At 43.3% G+C, this 24,914-nt stretch overlaps 1 protein-coding gene across 3 annotated transcripts in view; it reads left to right on the top strand.

Moving 5' to 3' along the window:
• atrx (ATRX chromatin remodeler) overlaps positions 1-23,528 on the top strand; it is a 44,608-nt gene extending 21,080 nt beyond the window's left edge. For 2 of the 3 annotated variants that reach the window (XM_037781195.1, XM_037781196.1), the window contains 12 exons: positions 167-261; positions 396-538; positions 1,878-2,028; positions 2,160-2,260; positions 3,126-3,234; positions 3,379-3,556; positions 4,374-4,565; positions 13,030-13,179; positions 19,576-19,692; positions 21,167-21,262; positions 21,436-21,564; positions 21,918-23,528. In XM_037781195.1, coding sequence (XP_037637123.1) covers positions 167-261; positions 396-538; positions 1,878-2,028; positions 2,160-2,260; positions 3,126-3,234; positions 3,379-3,556; positions 4,374-4,565; positions 13,030-13,179; positions 19,576-19,692; positions 21,167-21,262; positions 21,436-21,564; positions 21,918-22,136 — 1,680 coding nt within the window. In that variant the 3' untranslated portion in view covers positions 22,137-23,528. Of the gene's footprint in view, positions 1-166; positions 262-395; positions 539-1,877; positions 2,029-2,159; positions 2,261-3,125; positions 3,235-3,378; positions 3,557-4,373; positions 4,566-13,029; positions 13,180-15,504; positions 15,740-19,575; positions 19,693-21,166; positions 21,263-21,435; positions 21,565-21,917 lie in introns of those variants that run through there. The other variant, XM_037781197.1, reaches the window with a different exon arrangement.
• The last annotated feature ends 1,386 nt before the right edge of the window (positions 23,529-24,914 follow it).

Genomic DNA, 24,914 nt, shown 5'->3' on the forward strand with positions numbered 1-24,914 from the left:
AGAAACGTAGTGCTGACAGGTCATGCACCACGGGAGAACAACACACATATTGCCACTGCGGCAACATTTTTACCTTATGCATCATTTCTGTTACCCACGATCCAGCTCTCAGCGTTTGTCTGACCTATATCATCTCACAGACTCAAACGAGTGCACTCTCTTGCAGGGTTTCTTTGACGAGGACAGTATGGAAGAGTTCATCGCTTCAGAAACGGAAGAATCCTCCATGAGTATGACCTCTGAGGACGAGAAGTCAAAAAAGTAAAATAAAATTTCACTTTCATTTCCCCCTTGTTGTTCATTCATACAGAGACGACCTCATTTAACTGCCCTTCTCTCTTGCATCTGTTACTCTTGCTGACCCCGTCTCCTCCACCGTTCCTCCTTCCTAATAGGAAAAAGAAGCAAGGCAAGGGAAAAAAGAGAGAATCTGATGACTCGGACAGTGATAATGTGGAGGTCATCAAGGAGTGGAACACCAGCTCTCGGGGCAAAAACGGAGAGGGTCGAAACAGACCAGAACCTGTAGTAGAAGAAAGTAAGTTTGTTATACATATGGGAGCATTATGGGTAGTTGGCTGGGTATTAGAGGTACCAGAACTGCATGTACGGGAATATCCTGGGTGTTTTGTTGGAAGTTAGAAGTTGGAAATAATATGCTGACTTCAGGGACTAGTTTTATCAGACTTTTTTTAATTGTTAATTGAATGTGCATTCAGTGTTTGTGACTCAGGCTGGTTGAAGGTGATCATGTCAACTTTAAAACAGTTCTGGTCTGTGTCCATTAATGGCACCCCTGAGGCAAGAAAACGCCGTTTGAGTGTGGCCCTAAAGAAAAACAATAATCAGGGTAAAATTAAAATTGTATCTGTATTTGCGATGCTATAGAGGTCAGTATATTATAAACATCCTTGTGTTATTACATCTGTAATGTCATTTTAAAATGCATGAATAGGTTCACCCAAAAGTCAACAAAAAAACAAAACGGCAAGTCTTAAAGGGACTATTTGTAAGATTCAGAAATGCTGCTTAACAGCGACACCTGTGGCCTTGAAATCAACGAAAGTCAGCGTCGAGCTCGCGCTTGCTCGCTCTACATAGACATGAACGAGCATCGCTCAAAACAGTGAGGCGACAGACGTCAGCTAAAACCACAATATCACTCTATATTTCACCTGCTTGGCAGCAATGTTAGCTGACTAGACGGAGGTCTCTCCATGAAACACTGCTGATCCTAGTGTTGGCTTTTCCTGCTCAGCGCAGGCTTCAGCAGCGGGGCTCCTCAACGAGTTACGTTATCGCCTCCCGACCGCCGCCGGCAGCCGAAGACACCAGCACCCTGTCGGTAACGAGACGATAACGTAACTCGTTGAGGAGCCCCGTCACTTCACAAGACACAGAAAACCTCTGTTGGTCTGGAGGAGCTGCAGCATTTATTTCTGCACAAACGTCCACTCTACATTCACTAGATATTCTCAGAGCTAAACTAACTCTTCTGCAGTGTGGAGTGAGCGTGCGTTCACGTCTAGAGGTGGAGTGAGACAGCGAGGACGCGCGCGCTGTCTAAGTGAAGGAGAGCAGGCAGCGGAGACGAGGCTCTGGCCACACGCGAGCGCGCATATGCGAACGCGCGCCGACCCGCTACATTTATACGCTTAAAAAGTTACAAACAGTCCCTTTAAGAACTTGATTGAAATTTAAGGGAATTTAATTTATGACATTCTTGTTGCATATACTGCCGCTGTAGCGTAGCAGAGGAACATGTAATAGTGAAGTTCTGTAATGTAAGCGTGATGTCTTTTGTTACTTTTTGTTGCTTTGAGACTGCACCAACTGCATGAAGACTAATCAGTGACTTATCTGTGTATCACAAACAGCTCGGCCCGCTAGCTCACCCACAGGGAGTCCCACTCATGACTGGCACAGGGAGTTTGTCGTTGACGCTGACGGTGAGATCCTGGAGCATTCTGGAAAGATGATACTCCTCTTTGAGATCCTGCGCATGGCAGAGGAAGTAGATGAAAAAGTGTAAGTGTGTCTGTGTGCAAATAAAATCTTGCACATAGAACACCTTTCTTTCACGTTGTCTGTTATGCAGTTGGTTTGCAGTCTTACTGGAAAGTGACACTGGTGCATCTTCTGTCCTCATCCATCTTCAGGTTGGTGTTTAGTCAGTCTCTCATCTCTCTGGACCTGATCGAGGATTTCCTGGAGCTGGCTTGCAGAGCTAAAGATGATGAAAAAGTCTCTCCATACAAAGGTAAATTTCTTTCGGGTAGTCTGACAGGGCCTCTAATTCAAAAAGTTCTCATTGTGCTCATTCGACATGCCTGTCAATGTGTTAACCTCACTTCACTGAATGATTCTACTGTTGCCTATGATCAGCTTCTCTCTTAATGTTATGATTTGAAAGGCTGCTTTTGGTTTCATGATGTGCTAAAATCACAGAGCAATGTTTAATATTATAAGCCAGGCAGCTACTGACTTATGGAGCTTGAGAGGCCCAGTTGTCTGTCTCAAGGTTCATTTTTGTGGTTTTACACTGTAGTCTTTGAACTGACTAAACTGTGTGTGAGATATTAAAAAAAATGTTCACATTACCTTTGGAGAAGGCTGAAGTATTTTCATATGGAGAGGCAGGTTTCACACTCGTAAGACAGCCTGTATGCAACATGTATTTTTGTACAAGCTGGTGTGCCTATTACCCTTAAACACACACGCACACACACTGCCGCTGGTGTAAGGTCATGTTTCTAATTAAACTTCAGCAGCTGTTTTTACTTTCATTTTGAAAATGATTAGACCTTGACTTTTTATTCCACAAAAAAATGTTTGCTCAAGGGTTTGTAATTTGTAATGAAAAGATCACAGTGCCGTAATTGGAAACATACTGAAATGTTGGTTATGAAGGCTGGTAGGGGGTTGGCCATCTTGAAGGCTAAACACGGCTGGCCTCTAACCAACACAACCATCTATCTGCTATCTGCTAATACCCAAACTAAGTCCTTTTTACAAGGAAAAGGCCTAGTTGGTGGTGACATGTGGGTTTTTGAAGGTTTTGTGGAGTGTAGATGTAGATGTTGAATAGTCATAGCAGATTTCTTAACTGTAACATGTCTGTAAAGGTGATGGCAAGTGGTTCAGGAACATTGACTACTATCGTCTGGATGGCTCCACCAACGCCCTCACCAGGAAGAAGTGGGCTGAAGAGTTTAATGACACCACTAACATAAGGTAATATACATTTTATTTCAAACAACATAGAACGATAAGACCAAATTACCAAACATTTTGAATATCACTGATGTTTAAAATGTAAATGGTTCTATAGTGCATTTCAAACTCCTCTCTCTCTCTCTCCCCCGCTCTCTTTCCCAGAGGTCGTTTGTTCCTCATTTCAACGCGAGCTGGCTCTCTTGGCATCAACCTGGTTGCAGCCAACAGGGTCATCATCTTTGACGCCTCCTGGAACCCGTCCTACGACATCCAGAGTATCTTCAGGGTCTACCGCTTTGGCCAGATCAGGACCGTCTTTGTTTACAGATTCCTGGCCCAGGTGAGCTTATCAAACTGTTTTGGTACTCTCTGTAAGTAATAGGGGTGGAAATCACCCACAAAGAATCAATGTAGTTGCTTCGTTTGAGTCTATGCAGAGGTATATGGAAATTTATTGTAACGTGATGTCATATCCGTTCTGTATCCGTCACTCAATACAAACAGTGGCCGGCCGTAGTGAGCAGAAACCGGCAGATAAGACTGGGTCGACATGGATATGACCTGCACCCTCACATTTTAAATCTAAAGTGGTGAACACTACCTATACAGTAAAGTATGGAGACACTTTGGATTTCACACATTGCCAGGAAAAGCAGAGCTAGAAATCTCTGTCATGGACAGGAAGCGCTATTGTATTGCGGCAGCCATCACTCGCATCTCTGTGGTCAAATCGGCCGACGCTACAACTGTAGAGCACCCATATACTGACAAATATGTTAAATGCATTCAAACGGCCTCGATGGAGCCGACCATGGAAGTATAAAGAGAACGGAGCTGACGGGAGAGCTAGCCGCAGACTTGGCGAAGTTACCAGAAGTGTACACACGTGACAACGTCCGGTTTTCAAAATAAGGTGTTAACAAAGGGAACTGTATATAAGTCCCCAGAAGTGTATGATTTAACATTTTCCCATGGTCTAGTGTTAAAGAAGTTAATATAGAATCGCAGTACTTGTAAAACTTTCAATACAAATCGAATCGGCACCCGAGCATTATGATGGTATCGAATCAGGAGATAGGTGTAGTGTCCCAACCTGAGTAAGTAAAGCTGTAATTGTTCTTTCTTGGCTGTCTTCTCATTTCATTCTCTTCTTCCAGGGTACAATGGAGGAGAAGATTTATGACCGGCAGGTAACCAAACAGTCTCTGTCATACCGGGTGGTGGACCAGCAGCAGATTGAGAGGCACTTTACAGGTGTAGAGCTGGCAGAGCTCTACACCTTTGAGCCGGAAATGCTGGATGATCCCTCAGGGAAGAAGAGCAAGAAAGCCACGCCCTTGCTTCCTAAGGTAAACATGCCCACATGTATAAACTTAAATTGTTCAAATATGCTTCTATGTTGGACCAAGCATTATTTTTTAAAATAACATTTTGAATAAATCATACATCTTACTGGGCTTTGACGAACTGTTGCCTGTGATTTCATGGTCTTCTTTAGACTGATCCCCAAAGGAAATGCAGCAAAGCAGGCTGAAACCTATTAACAGTAGTAAAAAAATTTCCTTCAACAAACATGGCACAGAATGCCAGTTTAAATGCCAAGCTTGTTTTTCCAAAGTTGCACCAAGTAATATGTTCTTCCTTTTGAAGTTTAGCACTTCAGTGATAAACTGTTATTTAGACGGAATGCCAGCTTGTATCCTGCTTGGCCTTTCCGGGATCTTTCTATTTCTTCTCGCTTCCTTTCATAATCCCGCGCTCGCCTTTTCTCCCCTTAATGCAGGTGCTGTGTCACTATTTGGGCCCCCTGGGGTTTAATAAGAACACACAGCCCTTACATGGGCCATCCAACCCCGCACAGCTGCACAGATTTGTGTGTTTACTGCTATTTACTAAATAGTCTTCTCATTGCAACACTGCTTCTGCTATAAACCTGCACTCCTCTTTTCTTCATTAATTCCCTGCTGTCTTTTACTTCTCTGTTGATCTTTGAATTACTCCCATCCTTTCCCACTCCTTCCCTTTTTGCAGTCTCTGGGTTTATTCAGATCATCTTAAGTGGTTTTACCTCTTTGTTTTGGTTCGACCTGGGTAACTCTGCAGAAATCTGTAAACAGAATGGATAAAAGAAACACTGTATATCCAACTCGCTTGCTCTTTCACTGGACAGTCGAGAGGCCTTTCAGAGCACCTTGATGGAAAAATCTGTTTTCCATTTACACGGTCAAAAGATCTTTTATCGCTATTCCCTTCATGGGTATTAACAGGTAGGAGCGCCGCATGAATCCACTCAGCCAGCAGCTGATATCATTGCTCTCACCTTCCATATTCCTCTAAACCAGGAGTAGCCTACTTGCAGTGCAGCGGAGCACAGTTGGAGATTTCAAGAGGAAAGATGTGTTCATTGAGCCGCGGCCTGTTAGATGTGTATGATCTTTTAATGAGCCCAGTGACATTTATGTGACACAGTATTAAGAGACGGAGAGGCTGACAAGCTCTTTAATAAGCTGACCTGTTTTGGCCAGGGGGTTAACTATGATGTGGCAGCAGGACTGCAGTATTACGGAAGGAATTTGCCGTCTGGAATGATGTGAAGATGAGTCAGACACCCTCCATCACTTTCAGCCAACAACGCTTTGCACAGAAGGAGAGAATGATTTCGAGCCACGGCAGAGGGAGTTTTCTACTTCTTCTTCTAAACTCTTCACACTAGGAAGTGCTGTTTTCTCAGCCAGAGAGGGCATATTGCTTTAAAACTAGGGTCACAGTGGCAATGTTGGATAGTTGTGCTTAAGAAGCACTTATTTGTGGTCTCATCTTTAGCTTGTGTAAAGTCTTGTAGTAGGGAAAAACTCCCTGAATAGTTGTCTTTTCTCTGCTATCACTCCCATCTACCTCCTCTCTGTTCTCTTTGTGTGCTACCTGCCAATACCTTGCCATGGTTACTTCTGCACCATCCTCAGCTCGTATCCCACCTTCATCCACACTTTCCTTACCTATGTCCTTACTCCTTACTGATGTCCTCACTCTCTTCCCTGTCCACCATTACCCCACCCCATCTTTTCCCTGCCATCTTCGCAACCATCTGTTGCCCCGACTCGCCACTCTGCCTCCGAATGTTCAAAGCGAGCTCAGTAAAGTTGTTTTTCTTTTTCTCCCTCTGGCCTGCCCTGCATGATGAAGGGTCATTATTTAAACCCCTCTCTTAAAGATGTCTCTGCGCTCTTCAGAGAAACTAATTGGAGACAAAGGAAGCGGGAGCACTTCCTCCTAATGACAAAGAAGGTCCCTGCAGCCCAGACATGAGATTTTGACTCCCCACCCATCCTGAGACATGTCACCTATTTCCTGTTCATCACACTCGTCTCTTCCATCTAACATGCAACCACTTGTAAAATGAGGAGTAAAGGTTTTGGACAATATTCATACAACGCCGCAGAGTTCTCTGTAAACGTTGCTGCATTGTGCACGGTCGGTCAAGCTGGCAGGCTGTGGGCGTACCTCACTGTATGTGCTCTCAGCAGGTGATGGCTGCAGTGGTCATTAGGCTCTGTCAGGTACACTGAAAGGCTGTGGGGAGGCTGCACTCGAACCACAGTGTAGACTGGAGCAGACTGGAGCAATAAGCCACACCATGCTTGTCTCATTAGGGGTAGGAAGTCACTTTGACCTTAAAGGAAAATCCCCCCTTGAATACTTTAAGCATTATATATCACAAGTCAGTGATGTTCAGTGGATTACAGGGGTTATTTTATGCTGAAAGTTTTGTAAATTCGTTTTCTGGTGTACCCATTCTCCACTTGCCCAGTCTATATCTACTTGGGTAAGTGGTTTCTCATACTTCCCAGAATGCTTTTTGCCAGCTTTCAGAAAACATGCCTGAGCTTGTTGCGTTGCAGGTGGAGAGAACACTAATGATAGTAAAAGCAAGAGGCCGTGTTGTTGCAGGTGAGGAAAAAAGCGAGAGCCATGGCCCTCGTTTGCAGCTTTCTGGTCTGTTGAGACTACTCTCTGTGGAAATAGTAGTGTTTCTGCCTCTTACGCAAAGAGGCAGTTGTTTTTACTGTTTGTTACTGATTATATTAGGCTAGGCTGTGGTGTTTTATTGTCAGTGAGCAGGAAAAGGTTTAAACAAACCAACAGCTAATAAAATCGGCTTAGAAATCCACAGAACACGAACGTTACCTGTTTTTAAAACTGTGTTTTACTGAAGCCATACGAAGATGGCCTAAATTTTGCCAGGTCTTAAGGCGGCAGTAGACTTGAGAATTGTGTCAGATGATCGAACAGCTTCTGAAACCCCCTCCTCCCGCACCTTTCCGACATTGGAATTGGGGGTCTGTGTCCGGCTCATTTCTGTAATTTCTCTGAAACCGACAATCTGACATTCACACCCACTTCACGCCATAATTGGCCAGCTGTGCAGAGGTGAGAACGGAGCCTGGGTTTGAACTTTCTCTCAAGCTTTCTTTTTTCTTTACACAACTATTTCAGTCACTTTTCATGTGTAGAACGAGTGCAACACTATGAATACATTCCAGGAGAGACTGACAGTCTGAAACTGTGCAACATTATTCCTACTGGGCCACATTTAAGCGTTATTGCATCTCCCCCTCTCTATGACGGCAGGCTTTTCACCCCACCTTCCAGTGTGGCCGTTCCGAACAGCTATAAACACTTGTGATTTCGGACATGGTTGGATAACACATCTTATGAACCACTTATTTTCGAGCATAACCCAGTTCTTAGTCTGTAGAATATCCCATGGGAAACGGCCAACCCTGGCAGCTATAAGCACTGTGGGGAACAGCCCTTTACATTGAATTTGAACTGAGCAACACCTTGCCACCTCTCCACTCCCACACTTTGTGATGTACTACTACAACTAGTGCACAGCCTGCTTCTCACTTAAGATTTATTTAGAAACCGATTTTCATTTTTTGACTTTTCCCCTCCCAGTATAGTTCCACCATTATACTCTAATTGAGTCTTTGTGAATCCCTCCTGACCTGCCCGTCCAGCTCCAGCTGGCTGGTCCTTGTAGCGAGCTCTTGTAGAAATTCACCCCTCTACTGCTGCTAGCTGAGGCTTGTTTTTATAGGAATGTGGTACGTTTATTGTCTTTGTTTAGCCCTTTGTGACATGCATGATTTTGTTTCTTTGTTAATTGACTGACAGCTAGCTAAACTCTCTGACTTGTGTGCTGTCCCTGGAGGGCGTAAAGACAACGTGGTCCTGAGGGCAGGGGTGGCCTCGTGATGTCAGGCACAGCTGAAAGTGTGTTTCTGCTGAGAAACTGTTAAGAGCAGGCCACTAGGGTTATGTGTATCATTTGTGTGCTGCTGGGGGAGAGACAGTTTTGAATGGCTATGTTTAGGTATTACAAATATCTAAGCCACTCGCATTCCTGCTGTCGGGATCCTGTCTTGGACCCCTCTGTTGCTATGGTTAACACACCTGTGCGTCAAAAGTAGTTCCCGGCAGAGACAGCCACTTTGAATACATTCAAAACTCAAGTAAGACAACTCAAGTAACTAGTAACTTAATTTCTCCTTTTATCCCCCTTAACTCGGTATTGTTCTCTTTTTATGTTAGAATCCAATCAAAAGTCTGTTTTTCCTCCCCATCTCCCCCGCTTTCATTCTCCTGCACATTTAATTCCTCTTTTGTAGTGTTTTTCTCTGTTAAGTAGAGGTTTATTGTTGTGGCAATGACAGAAATAAAATAAAACCACGACTGTAGAAGCACGGTTAAAGCAGTCTCTACATAATAAGAGGCTGTTTAGGTGCAGGAAATTGGGTTAACATGGTTGAGAATGTTCTCAGCTCAAGAAAATATCTGATAACACGGCCAAAAACCCTGCCTGTTTAATTGCATCAGACCTTTTACAGTTAAGCGTCACCTAAAGTCTATTGGTAAAGTTCGCCTTGGTGCCTGTGCCAAGTTGTAAAGTCTACATGAGGCCCACTTATGTCGACTCCCAAGTTTTCATCTTTGTGATGTGAGAGCTGCTGAGTTTGAAGACTGCTTTACATCATTTATGGACTGCTGGCAGTTTAGCCATACATGTACAAGAATTTGGCTTAAGGAGGGCATAAATTGTTCTCTCAATGGAAAGGGTTTCATACAGTGGTAAATGTCATGCGTGTTGGATGCCTTGTGTGGTTAGTATACTAATACGTTTTTTTTACTCTGCTGACCCTTTTTCTTTGCTTTGTTTAGCAGTCGGCTGAAGTCGACACTTCCAGCTTAGAGCTTTTTTTACATTAACCGCACATTTGCAGACCCTTTGTTGAATAAAAGGCATTTTTTTGCACCAATGTGCTGCTTAGAATCAAAACATCAGATTATCAGGCCCTCAATGAGACTGAATCCGTTGAGATATTTTGGCCTAAACTGAAAGTCTGGAGCCTATCTTCAGACGTGGACAGCCACCTCCATTATTAAATCTGAATACACAAACACACACTCTGTGATGACGAAATTCCCTTCCAAATTTCACGCCCCAGAATTACTCACCCTGCTCCCCATGTTTTTTCTAAAAGGGGAAAAAATACAGAGTCAAATTGAGTGGGGTAATTTACCTCTTTTTGTCTGAGCATCTGCCCACCCAGCGTCTCTGACTTTCTCTCCTCCCCTGCAGTAAACTGATAGGCTTCACCATGCAGCTCCATAAGGATGACAATAGCTCAGGTCAGTTTACCTACAATCATTAGTGCTGGCTCGGAACACACACACATTGAGCGCACTGGGATTGGAGATGGACCGGACCACCCCAGAGCCATTGCTGGTAGGGATTACTTGGCTATGCCAGTTTGCACTGGGTTCCAGTGGGAGCGTCTGTACTGTCATTTGACCTGCAGCTCCACTGACCCGTTACCAGGTCGACAGTCAGAAGTGGTCCTCTTTCATGCATTTGAATAAAACCTAAAAAACAGTTTCTACAGGCTCAACAGACTGCAGCTTTCTGTCCTTGCATAGTTTAAACTTTAGTAGTTAACAGTGAACTACAGCATTACTCCTAAATCTGGTCTGTCTTTAGCAAGGCTTTGGCTTTTTCAGATGAGGTGAGCGACCGGGGTGTTTTTCACAGTATGACAGTTTCTGTTTATGCCAGCAAGCATACAAGAAGCTGCCAGCTCTTGTCGTGGACTTGTGCCTGTTGGCTGTAGTTGTCACTGATGTTAAAAATAATCCAGCTCAATCTGTTTTAATTAGGGATCAACTGCAAGCAGTACAACATTTTGCAGGAATTGGTTTAATTCCATGATGTAGAGGACTGTTTGTTTTTGATGTGATGTGAAAATTTGTAAATTGTTATCTTTTCTGGGGAACTTTCCCCGTTGAACCTCTGAGTGGCCACCTGACAATCCTTATTGCCACCACTGACTCAGATTTGGACTTTGTCTTAACAACGCATGTTGTATCTATACCGGTGCCAACTTATGTGCCTGTGCTGGCATCAGCTGTGGCCTTTATGTGACCTTGTACTCACCTATGTTGGCAGAAAAAAACAGGATGGATGCCAACAGGCCCTTCTGTGCTTTTATGTCCTAATTAGAGCGCAAAACAGCAGTTGAATCGCTGGCTGTGCCGCTGCTCCAAAATGTCTGGTTGTTCAGGGGTGGCCTGGTTTTGTCCTGATTGAGTGTGATGGCTGGGAAACATAAACATGAGGAGCACAATCGGGTTCAGGGCCCAAATGTTGGAGGTTGATGGGTATGTGGGTGTGAAGCTCTGGCTCTGCCTGCTCCTACCTGTTTCAGGCACCTTATCTGTCACTCTCTGGAGTTGTGAGGCCCAAAAATAAGTTCTTGTGTAGTTTTCGTGCCGCTCACTTCTCCCCCATTTTAGGGATCCCGTTTCACTCCGTCTGGTCTGGTGTTTATTTTCTGTTTATTCAATACAGGTCTGCAATCACTGCTTAATTTCATAGTTCGGTGTTTCTTTTTTTCCTCCTTAATACCAGTGACATCTATGATTAATTTTGTTTGCAACTTCACACTCATTGTCACAGTTCAAAGCGAGCCAGAGAAGGGGAGGAGAGGAAAGCAGAGCCCCTCTGTGAATTGGCCCATGTGGAGGTTAATGATGCAACTTCTGTATGACGTTGTTTCCAGATTGCAAAGTTCCAGCTCAATGTAAAGCTGCGTCAAGACAAAGAAAAGCAAACGTGCTTCAGAGAGAGTAATTTAAACCATGTTTGTATGAGCAGAGCCTGGCCCAGCTCTCTTAATTTTACTCAGGTATTGTTTTCAATAACAGTGTAGTCATGGAAACCAGAGCCCCTCCAAAAAAACTACATTTGTTTATTTATTTATTTATTTTTATGTATTTTATGTGGTTAAGTCCTTTTAATCCTCCTTATAGGGAAGTCCAAGTTTGTTTGTTTTTTCAAAAATCCCAGTGTTGGAACTGAGATGAGGTTGGATTTGTGTATTCAGGTCTTGTTGAACTATTTGTATTGTTTGCCACAGTAACAATGCAGGTTACTAACTGGTGCCTTGTTTTTCCAATATGAACACATAACCGTCAGGTGAAGACTAGATACAGAATGGAGATAATTGAGAGACGATTAGGTGCGTCCTATTGGCCTAGTTGTTAAGATGCATCCATATGCTGTGATTGCAACGTTCCTGGTTGGATTTGGGGATTTTTGTTGCATGTCATTCTACTACTGAATGACTGCTGAATGAAGGCAAACGTGCTGGATTTCAAATCACATATGTATTTATCTAAATCAGTTTTGTTTGTGAAAATCGCAGGGGTCAGGTGAATTGAAAAAGCTGCCAACAGAAAAAGATATCTATAAATCACACTTAATTAAGAAACTCATTGTTTTTATCCGCAAGACCTACCTCAGTTAACAAGTGTTCTTGCTGCATGCTACGCACAGTGCATGAAATCTTGTTAAATAGATAGGTTCAACATTTTTCCAAGTCTGTCTTAATATAATAGCCAGGTGCCCATATCAACATTGAAACAGGTTTTTATGCCTACACGCTGGCGACAGCCATGGCTGGAGGCATTATTTGTTCGGGTTGTCCGTCCGTCCGTCCGGTCCATTCTCATGAATGCGATATCTCAGGAATGCCTAGAGGGAATGTCTGCAAATTTGGTCCACTTGGACTCATGGATGAACTGATTCGATTTTGGAGGCCGAAGGTCAAGGTCACTGTGACCTTCCAAAACACATTTTTGGCCATAACTCAAGAATCATATTATTCATATATAATTGTGACAATATCTCACAAATGTCTAATAAGACAAAATAATGAAGTGATGACATAAGAAATCCCTTTCAGATGTGCTTTCAATCAAAGTGATGGGGGACAAAATCCAGAAGCTGCTATGAGGCTTCAGCAGTTAATACTGTATATAATTCCCTCTAAAACAATGTAAATTTGGAAGGTATCCACCTGATTGGTCTAACTCGGAGGGCTGAAGCCTCGTATTTACTTCAGATGAACATTTGAATACATGTTTGCATAGAAACTGTTGATTTTGTGCTCCATGACTTACATTGAAAGCACATTAGGAGGGGATCTTTTAATGGCCAGTATGAACAGGAGGGATGATTACAGCAAGCAAAACCTGTTTCAGTGTTTATATAGACATGTGACTATTGTTTTAAGACAAACTTTAAAAAAATTGTGAACCCTTCCTTTAATTGTTGTGCTGCCAGTCTAAATATACAGTAACCTCTATCAAGTGGCCAGTGTGGCCTTCTTCAGCTCCTTGAGAGCCCTCCCCTCCAATGATGACTCTAAACCCACCGTGACCCTTTCTCTTTTGTCATCTTTCCTGCTGTAGGATCCCTTCCTGGCTGAGATGCTGCAGAATAATAAGGACCATATCGTGTGTTACCATGAACACGACTCCCTGCTGGACCACAAGGAGTCGGAAGCCCTGAGCGAGGAAGATCGCAAGGCTGCCTGGGCCGAGTATGAAGCAGAGAAGAAGGTAGGCAGGGAGAAAAACAAACAAACAGACATGCATGCTACACACTGACATATCCACCAGTTCCAAAATCAAAGGCACACACATACAGCACTTAGTCCTTGTATCCATCATCCTCCAAATCAATGACATCAAAGTGCAAGGTGAGCTAAGCGGGGCCCCAGAGTTGTTTGTCAAGATGTGTGAGTTAGTGTTGGATCTGTCCGATCCTTTCATCACTTAGAGTAAGCAGATGACTACTGTGATCATGATTTTGGCCCACCATCAGGCTGTCCCTGAGAGGCTGTCCAAGCAGTGTCAGTACTACTGTAAGTACGTAGGTCCACAGAGGGTTAGGGACTCCTCTTCTGTCTGAGTTGCACTCTTTACTTTTCCTCTTGCACCTCCCCCATTGTCCCCTCCTCTTCCCTCTCATTTCTTGTTGGACAAATCAATGGGCAATTAGTGGGGTTTATTTGGAGAAGTGTATGAAGGGGGTTGATGTTGTAAGAGAGCAGGAGCAGGTCTCCTCTCCCCCCTCCTGTGTAATCCTAGATTCTAATTCACCCTAATGATTATTTTTCCAACACACTCTCCCTCCTCTGCCCTCTGTGTGCCTTAAGCGGCTTTTCCCTCAGAGCTCCTCTGCTTTTCAAGAGAACAGAGGGTTCCCAGTCACCGCGAAAAAACACTGGCGCTGAGGTTGAATGTGAGGATTTCAATTGCATTCGCATCACTGCAATGGGTGACCAGATGAGAATGGGTGAAATTCGGGACAGGGGAGTTAGTGGTGGGCGTGGTCATGTAATACTAGTAATAGTAATAATAATAGCCTAGTAGTATTCTTTCCTGCAGACTTTGTAAAACACTTTATTTGTTTGGATCTCGTAAGGCAGCAATGATCCACAGGTATTTCCTTCCCCACTCTTCCCGTTACCTGCAGTAACGTTTTTACTTTTTGGCTAGATGTTCATCAGGTCCCGGGGGCCCGGGGTCCATGTCAGTGATGGATGGTGTAATTCCTTTCTGTAAATGTTTTTTGTTCAACAACGTCATAGCTATTAGGCGTGCCGCGGTAGTCAGTGTTACCTGTGTTGCACCGTGTTCAGGCATACACCGATTACTTTACTTGTTGTCAAAGCGAAAAGCAAAAGCACCTATTTGACAATATTTCGGATTTAAAATAAATGCTCTAAGGAACCATAACATTAATGAGGCAATCGGCGTATGGAGGACGGAGCGGTCACAGCCGGTGTGCTCGGCACTGGGTGGAAAACTGCAGCGCCGCAGCGAAAGCTCGACCGGAGAGGCCAGACACACAGCCATCCAACGTTAAAGAACGAAGTAAGCGCTCTACAGATATTGAGCGTCATCTTGTGTTGGAAAATGTCCAGTGTAATCTGTAACATGGGTTTATTAACCGGTGGGAATATACCCTCACCATGACATCCCTACTAGCTATATGCGTAGCCACTATGCGTAGTATAGGCCTGTGGGAAGACACCCAAAATTTTGAGATACCCCTACCGGAGGTAGAACAAAGCACAACAATGATTTTCATATTCTCCTAGGTCTCCCATATATGAAATGGATTCTTGTATAAAAATATTTTACTGCAAAAATGGTTAAATTGACAGATATTGTGACATAACCCATAAATAGAAAAAGCGCAAAATGAAGCCAGGCTGAATGGGAGATGGTACACCAAAGCTCATGTAATTTCATAATGCTAGCTCTGATTGATCCCAAATTTGATGTGATAATGGCCAGGGGGTTCCTCTACATGTGAATGTGAATATATTGATGCGTTGAGGAAATACAGTACTACAAACACATAAGTACAATAAGCGAAGCATGGACTCCTGTTCTCTTTTGTCCTCACAGATGGAGTAGTGCTGCACGATTATCAAAATTGCATCGATATGGCCTACTGCAATTTTCAAATCGCAGTATTTATTAAAATCGCAATATTTGTTTAAGGTAACTACTTGTTAAAGGTAACTACACCACCGAGCTTGCGTACCACTGATGGTACGCAAGCTCGCCTAGTGTGAGAGGCGGCCCCTTGCGTAGTATCAGAGTTGTGTGGAAGAGTTTAAGTACCAGTTCTAGTGCTACCCCTTTGACAAAAGTCAACAATAAGTAATATTCTTATTAGGAATAAATTTGCCTCCTGCGTGAACTGTGCATTGCTAAATAAGGTAGGTAGGTAGTGGTAGGTATATTGGAATGATCAGATGAGATGAAGATGAAAAATTAGAAGAGTCTTCAGTGTTTGTCCTCTTGACTTTACTCGTTGGCTTGCTTTCCTCACTTCTGTTTCTGTTCTCGTGCACTGATTCGTTTAAGCTGGACAGCGAATCAGAGTGATTTCTCTCACCGACACGGGCAGACTAGAGGGTGCTGGACACACCGAAAAAAAACGAGGTCGACGGACGCTCGGCGACATCCCCAAACTGTCTGATGGCCAAACGTCGGCTTGGTGTGTCAGGGCCTTTAACAGGATAGGAGGACTTCAATGGTGTGGCTATTGTCTTTGAGACAACCATTCCCCAACAATAAAAGAATTGATCTTGAAAGGAAACAAAGAAGCACGTTTTAACTCAAAACACCTACATATGTTATTACAGGAAAAGCAAATGTTCCAAACTACAGAAAGTGCAGCGGGAGCAAAGATGATACAGGACCACAGAGAATCTCTGCCTCTTTGGCAGGAGGCTTTGAAAATGGTTAGAGGTCAAGATGGTCAGCCAGTCACAGGTAGAAAAAGCTTTGTAGACCTATACAGTAACCAGGAGGAGGCTGACACTAGATAAGTGTTGAGCCAATACACCTTGCACAGTCACATTCTTGCCTTATCATCAAATGCAATGAAATATATGTACCCAATCTGTGCTATTTCACAGAAACTTGGAGTTCAATTCTATGATTGTCTACCTGCATGCCACCCCCCCATAGGCTGTGACACCACAAGTAGCTTGTATAGAAACCACCGACCTTCCGATTAGTGGATGACCTGATGAGGAAGTTTGGCATCCACAACCGATATATCAGTAGCCCACAGCCCGTTCTCATTCCCAGAGCATCAAATATCAATACTTTTTCACGTCCGTCGGCGTTCGATATTATCGCACAAGGCACCCTTTAGCGCCGGTATGAGACACACTGGGTTTTCCACTATCTACAATGTAAACTCATCCGCGGCAACAGTAAACACTCAGAAAAAGTGCTTTGGAGACGTAGTTTAAAGAGTGAAAGAGACACACAGGGCGGGCGAGAAAGTGGATGGGTCCAATAAACACAAGGCTTTCATCCAGGAGACCGCTGTTCCGTGTGTTAAGTGTCACTTTCACGTTACAATCAGCTCTTCATTCGTGTCCCGTGTTCACAACGGCACGCCAGTTTTCACTGTACAAAAATAGTAATTTTAAGCCCAACCATGGTGTTCTTTCTTAAACCTAAGCAAGGGTTTTGTTTAATTCCCAACGTCAATAACGTGTTCATTGCAACCAAAAAGTGACGCAGAGGGGTCTGACAAAGCCTCCGTATGACGAGTTGGGATGGGAACGTGTTGCGGTACAACTACCCGACTGAAGATGCTTTCAACCAACATGTTCTGAGAGCAATGTATTCAATTCAAGGTATTAATATAGCATCAAATCATAACAAAAGTTATCTAAAGACACTTTTCATATAGAGCAGGTCTAGACCATACTCTATCAGCCAGCAATGTGGCATCATAGACATCTTCCAAAGGCACTTCTCTGGAATCCCATTGGAAAAGAATAGACAGTCAGAAGATGGATCCATGAGGCCACGTTCTTCCAGAAACCAGCGGCTCCACAAAAGCTCAGAAACATCCCACACCCATACTGCAGTGATGAAATTCAAATGCATTTCTCAGTGTGAACTGAGTTTTGCTTGTGCACCTTTCCTGACGGTCCAAACATGACACATTTTGTGACCGAAGATAATGTGGATGGACATGCTGCATTCCAAAGATGGAAAAAGCAAGAAACAAATAGACCAGGGAACGTTTTATGTTCATATGGGTGTTATATATTCATACTTATTACATGACTTTGTTGAATACTTGATTCTGATCGGTCAATCATGGCGTTCTACTCTTTGTTATTTCTTTATAACAGACCGTTGCTATGTATAACAGACCGTTGCTATGTATAACAGACCGTTGCTATGCGCGCAGTTCTGATCTCGGACTCTGGAGGATCGTTTTTGTGTCAAATTATTGATTTCTGAAGTAATTAGCCATGTAATAAGCGGGATAATGTACAGCTAGTGGGTCATTGTTGTGAAATAAAGCCCTTCAGGGCGATGCTTTGCATCGGGGTGCCACATCACCCTGTCAGGGTTTATTCCACAACAATGACCGGCTCGCTGTATATTATCCCTTACTTAAAGGTTTAAGTGCAAATTATTACTTGCAATTGCATCAAGAACATTTATTTACTCCTTAAATTTAAGTTGATACAAAACTTTTAATAACTGTTGTGTCTACCTGATTGAAGTGTATTAATAAGTATCTATTGACTGCAGATATGCCATTTACCCCCATTTCATGCTTGGAACACATGATACATTTCTTAATGTAGACCATTGACCATACCTGCTACAGCTACATATCATATATTGCTGGATTCAGCACAGTCATACCATTCCAGAAAATCCTGATTGGTGTTTCTAGGACAATCCCAGCCAAAGCTACCTAAAATTAAATGAATACATTCATCATAGACCTTCAAAATTTGACACTACCGCTTATTGTACTTATGTGTTTGTAGTACTGTATTTCCTCAACGCATCAATATATTCACATTCTGTTTCTTCACACATGTAGAGGACCCCCCTGGCCATTATCACATCAAATTTGGGATCAATCAGAGCTAGCATTATGAAATTACATGAGCTTTGGTGTACCATCTCCCATTCGGCCTGGCTTCATTTGCGCTTTTTCTATTTATGGGTTATGTCACAATATCTGTCAATTTAACAATTTTTGCAGTAAAATATTTTTATACAAGAATCCATTTCATATATGGGAGACCTAGGAGAATATGAAAATCATTGTTGTGCTTTGTTCTACCTCCGGTAGGGGTATCTCAAAAACTAAAGCACTTTTGGGGGTCTTCCCACAGGCCTAGTAGTTTATCAATTTGCGACACTACTGTACACAGCTAAAACAAATTTACAACAGACCAAATTATTCATGTAGTCTACGGACACAACGATGCCCGTCTGTGGGCAAAACAACGATCAGTATTAATGTTTTCTTGGGCTATAAATAATCAAAATGGGTTTAGTGTAATTTCCATGACAACTGCTAGAAGGACTGTCACAAATGTTTCAGGACCTCTGGTCACCCTACTGCAATTTGTCATACACTAAAGATGCACAAGTAGTCACTTCCACAATAGGCTGTTCAGTGTCACGTTGTATACTCTGAGCTTTGTAGGAGAAACAACTGGAACGTAACCCGGCCTCTGCTAATGTCTTCACAACTTAAGGGTTGGCCGGCGGTGGCCAGGAAAAGCTATGTGTATGAATATCAGATTTGCAACTCAGGAAATGGGAAAAACTGTGAGAACATGATCAGGCGCCCAAAACTAAACTGAACCCAGGAGCCCTCGTCCTCACTGGGACTTCAGCTCGGTACAGAGCTTAGAGAGGCTCATGTCATAAATTTTTGGTTTTGGAAATTAAGTGAAGTCGAGATTTTGTGTCTGTGTGAAGATGAATGAAGTCTGCAGAGCATCTGAGAACGCAGCTGAAGTCTAAGAGTGGCTCCTTGTAAATAGCAAACCTAAAAGTGAAGAATGTGTGTGTGTGAGAGCGCATTCGTGTGTGTTGTGGTTTTGTGGTTGTTTTGAGGTTTTGTACCGTTTAGCCTGCACACCTGTCTCTGACCAGGTCCAATGATCCCCCACTGGCCCCCAACACACACACAAACACCCACCCACACACACACACACACACACACACACACACACCTACATACCGGATGGCCAGATTACAGGGCACAGAGAAACCATCTGCAGCAGAGGCTCAATTACGCACAAACATCGGCATCCTGCTGGCCTTTACTGGGACAAGACTGTTTACTTCAGATCACTTCTCACACACACACGTGTTTAATACAACAGGAACAGGCCGTTTCCAGGAAACATTTTACTCTCGCAGAGTGAAACAAGTTATATGTGTGAAGAGTTGAAAGCCTTTGTTGTCAACATTAATGACTGAACTTGAAATGAAGAGCTGGACGAGTCACTGTGTGAATGAAGTTGACGGCCGAAGTGAGCTGTCGTCTCTGACAGTGATGGTATACAGTCTCTCCCATCATGCCTTTGGTGGCTCTTAACACTTGCCCAGTTGACGTGTACTAATCCTGTTCTTCTCTCTCAGGGTGTGTTCATGAGGTCCAACTACCAGAACGCCTACCCCCAGATGGACATGGGTGGCTCCAACTACTTCTCCTTCAACATGGCAGCTTTGGCCTCCATGACCAACCAGCAGCTGGAGGTAAGTAATGAGCTCCACATGCCCCTCTCCTGCCCCGCACCCCTCCCTCTCCTTCCCCCACGGCATGGCGCCCCACATTCCTCAGACCCCACTGCTAATTGTGACAACAGTCTAGTAGCCGACGTTCCCGGCTCTGCCCCGCTCCTCCGCCCAACAGTTCGTAATGCTCCATGTCTGGGGCAGCAGCTATTTATATATGGTGGCACGTCTGAATGACGGAGAAGACAACGGCCCAACAAGACATCAAATGAGTGTAAAAATACTGCATGCTGCCTTCAAGTCTTGTAAGAAATGTGAGAAATTATGATTCAATACCTCACTGAGTGATGCATCGTGTAAAATTGAGATTTAAGATTTTGGAGCTTAAAAAATCATCAAACAAACTGATGGGAGCTAAAGCTACTACCATATTAACCTTCACATCCACCACACACAGCATGAGTAGTATTTATTTGGAATTGTTTTTTGCCACCTGATAAATGTAACTCTAATATTTACACTCCTTTTTAGCTTTGTTTTGGTCTTCACCAACTCCTGTGAAAATGTTTCTCCACCAGCTAGTTGCTGGCTTTGTCTGTCTGCCATTTGGCGTAGGGCAGAGTTGATCAATTACAGCCTTTTTTGCTGCTTATAGGCATTGCTGTGTGCGGTGAGACTGAATAATACAGAAAATATACGTATATAATATAAATCTCAAAATAATTGGCAACATCTCATTTTTTTTTAATTTACAGAATTTCTTAGTCTCTCTCATTAACGTCATGCAGAGCAGGATAGCAGGGTCAACAACACTCATATTTTATCAGTTATCAACCAAGATTTTGCAGCATGGCTGAAACTGGTATCAGGCATTGTATAGGAGGCATAGTGTATTTTGTGCAGGACGTGTTTCAAACTCGGCACGATGAGAATCAATGCCGTAGAATCCCGCATGCAGAGTGAGGCTGAATGTCCATATAGCAGGGTTTTTTTTCGAGCGCCAGCAACAACATAGGGCGTATCCGTTTGTTTAGAGAAAAAGCGCTGCACCCTGCATGTTTTTTCGGAACACTCTGACTTTTATTGTGCGGCCGCTCCAAACACTTCTAGTTGAAAAGCTGTCCCCAGCGCAATATGCTATATGCCAAGTCAACCCGCCAACAGACTCCAGGTATTTGGAGTGGCATTAAATGTCTTAACTTTCATTAAACTGTAGGAACCCTGTGATAGGCTATCACTCGTGACATGTAACCAATCAGATAGTACTGTGGGCGGGATATTGAGTGAGACCGAGGCAGCTGCATCAAAGTAGCACACTTTTAAAATGTATTTTATTGTCAATCAGATCTTAAATAAACAAACAATTCTTCAGAGTATTGCAGCTGATAATTGGTCAGACTCATAATCAGTCGACCCCTAGTAAATATTGGACAATTAATACCCACAGTTATGGTGGAAATGAGAAAAGCTCACCTGTCTTCTTTCTTGTGTTCAGGACCTTATAAACCAGGGACGACAGAAAGTCATTGAAGCAACAAATGCATTGAAGACTTTGGTTCGGGAGTCATTGGAAGATATCATCGGCAGAGTGGTGAGTGACTAAATCTGCCTTAAGATAAACTTCATAACTTTTCTTAGAGATGAATCTTTATTTGTACAAAAAAGTGCTTTTAATTAATGCCACATTTCTGTCACTGGTCTGCAACATGATGCATGGTTGATGGTGGTTGAGGTTAACATGTGTGAGCTGTCCTCTCCCCACAGTGGAAGGAGAACCCAGCACTTACAGAGAGTCAGGTCCAGTCCATGGCTCTGGGACGACAGGCCAGTGTGGAGCTGGAGATCAAGCGCAGGGAAGCCGTGTACAGGGACGTTCTCACCAGGCAGCAGACGGTAAGAACTGCTCTCTGTAAACAAGCTGTTATTAACCTTGACTACATCTCTGAGATACCACTATACTTGACCCTCTTACATCAAGCTGTGGTGTTTCGAGCTGTAGCGTCATATGTACACTTAACTGTAGTTCAGATATATAATCGGGGACTGGGGAGAAAACTTGTTAATGACCATGTTAATATTACTGGGTTTTTGCAGTTGGTGTGTAAATGTTTCTTTCATTTCCTTTCCTGTTATCTTCACAAGCACTTTGGACATGTGAGGTCTTGGTTGTTCAGCTGCTACTTATTTAATTATCATAGTATTTTTGTCATTATTTTAACTGTCCCTCTATGTCTGTGTCTGCCCAGCTGATGATGTACGTGCAGAAGCTGATCACCAACAGAAAGGTGCAGGAGCAGCAGCTGGCTCTGGCTAACCAGGCCAGCTACCTGAACCAGCTGGCCATGCAGAACGGCATGATGGGAGGCGGCGGGCTCAGCCAGATGGACCTTGTGGGGCTTTACCAGCAGCTCCACGGCATCGGCTCCCACCAAGGCAAGAATCCTGGGCCCTCCAAGGGCCTGTAGGTCAGAGGGACTCTTCCTCACCCCCCACTCAGCTAGCCGGCTCCCAGTGGGCCAGTCCAAGCGAGGCCCAGTTTCTCTGTTACAAACACACTGTGACACCACCGCTCAGAGCACAACGCAATCTGGTGCACCAAGCAGAAGGTGGAGTAGTTTTGAGACTAGGCTGCTGTCCACTGGGGCCTCAAGTGGGATAGACTCTCAGTTCTTTATTCTGTAGTACACTGAGAGAAGGTGGAGTATAAAATGTATAAATGACTGAAACAGGAGAAAAAACATGTATATACCGCCTTAATGTTATTCAAGTTCTGTATCTTCATTTTTCATGTATTTAAAAACAAACAAATTTTACCCCCAATGCTTTAAAGCATTGTATTGTTTTTCTCTTAAAAGAGGGTTTCCATATAATTTAAACTCAGTTTTTTATACTGTTTTAAATGCCTAGGTAAACCTGAGTGGGACCAGTGTCGTCAGTGACAGGACTCTCTAATGTAAAGCTCTACATGATTATTAGCCCCAGTAGATTCCTTCACCAATATCTAGCGAAGCAGACTGCTGATGGTGCTGCGAAAGTCCTGCTCTTTTTGGGAGATAGAAGCAATTGATAAGTCAACAAAAACAGAAAAAAATGGCCTTATATTCATTTCCTAAAAAAAAGCTCTGTAAAGTACTGAGATTTGTTGAGAATCTTTTCTATTATGCTTTTAAGTGTTTACATTAGTTGTCACTGAACATGGTAATGGAATGCTTGTGTTGTTCAAAAACTGCCTGCCGGTTCCTACGACCTTTTTGTAACATCATCCTCATTGTCACGTGTTGTCTAGCATAGCACTGTGCGTCCTGTTCATTGTTTATGTTCCACTTGTGTTGATCCCCCAGCTCGGGTGAGCGACTGGGTCTCACGAAGCACAACCAGTTCAGCCAGATATCACAGGGCCCAAAAACTTTTCCCTTTACTTTTCCGTCAAAGTTTGGATTCTGTGTTTCACGGTGGATTTTGCTATAAAAGAGTAAAGAAGGAAATCTTATTACGTATCTGGCTGATTTGTGTCTTCTGCTTCGTGAGAAAAAGCCTTCTGGACACTAGTCTCACCAGGCAGGCCCCCAGGACTATCTGTATTCTACTTTGGCACATTTTTTTTGCTTCTAAATGCTTAAAACTGGTATAGCTGTTAATCAAGAGGAATATGTACATTTCTCACAAAGAGATGTTGTCCCTAGTTGGCTCCTGTGTTTGCACAAGGTGTATTTCATAAATGTAGAGAAACTTTTGCCCTCCTCTAAGAATGTTCTTGTGTTAGCAAATACACTGACATTATTTGCCATGAATTTGATCTGCTATCTTGATAAGTATTTAGTATAACATTTAATAAAGTGACCAAAAGGATGAGCAACTCCTGTGTTTGAGTCATTTGTTTTTGAAATACTGATGATTTACAGTGCATTCCTCAGCACTGACTGGATTTATTAAGGCAAATGGCTTTTATACACCTGCATGAAAATGTATTTGAAGCCTGACTGATGGTGGATTTTTGAGGCTTATACCACTATTGATATTTGAGGGTCTAAAAAAAAATCTGATAACAAAATATTGGCAATTATTTTTTGGTGCTTTTTTAATGCCATTTATTAAACAGTTGGATGAAGATAAGAAGTAATGAGTGGAGGGAGCTGTGGAGTGATGTTTAGCAAAGGTACCTCGCCTGACTTGATCGTTTAGTTTATGGTCAGTGTGTCAAACCTCCAGGCCGACAGAACATGGACACAAAAATACATGTTTTTGATACGAGTTCCAGAAATTTGACTATTAAAGAATTGTGACCAAGATATATTGAGCAGGAAATTTGGACAGTAAAATTTAATTTTCAGCACTCTCTGGAGGACTAACTGCGTAGCATGGACAGATTTATTTTATCTTCGAGCAGAGCCAGGTGAATCGTTTCCCCCTGCTTCCAGTCTTTATGCTAAGCTAAGCTAACCGTCTCCTGGCTCCAGCTTCATGTTTACCGTACAGAGAGAGTGGTATCGATCTTCTCATCCAAATTCTCGGCAAGAAAGCAAAGCATTTTTCCAAAAATGTAGAGCGGAGAGCTGATGCATCCTGACGTAGTGTCCCTGTATTTCACACCCACCAACAGCACTAAGTGCCTTTTGTCCCACTCTCTCCTCCCTTCAATCTTTCATCTATTTTTCCCTCTCCTGGTATTGTTTTCATTTCTCAGTCTGCCAGGGTTTTCCCCTGCATGTCTTTGACTTTTCCATTCCCTCCCCCCCAGGGGAGCTTGCTCTCACAGCTTACAGATATCTGCCAGTGGAGAAACATTACAACTATTGCAGATGTTGAAATGTTGATCCCATCCCCTCTCAGCCCCAGATTACCACCACTCCAGGTTTGCGGCACATCCCTGCCGGTTCTCTGTGCAGCAGGCAGCTGTTTCTGTCCATTGAAAAGGCTGCAGACTACACACCGTGGTGGAGTCTGTGAGGCCCCTGCAACGAACAACCAATCACTGCTCTAAATCCATGCTGATGTGTAAAGCCAATTAGGAGCCGGGATCCAGTTGCATAAGGAATCTGATTTTGTACGGTGGATGTAGGCTGACTAAGACCTTATGGAGACAGAGAGGGCCTGTGCACATTACTTGGTAAAGGGTTTATAAGGGCAAATTGGCATGGGATTGTATCGTGTTCTCCTCTGGGAACAAAACGCTGCTGGATCTTTTTACCTCCATCTTTTGGGACAGCAGGACAAAATACCATGCAGAAATTACATTGGAGGTA

The sequence above is a fragment of the Sebastes umbrosus genome, chromosome 9, assembly GCF_015220745.1.
Source record: "Sebastes umbrosus isolate fSebUmb1 chromosome 9, fSebUmb1.pri, whole genome shotgun sequence".
NCBI lineage: Eukaryota > Metazoa > Chordata > Actinopteri > Perciformes > Sebastidae > Sebastes > Sebastes umbrosus.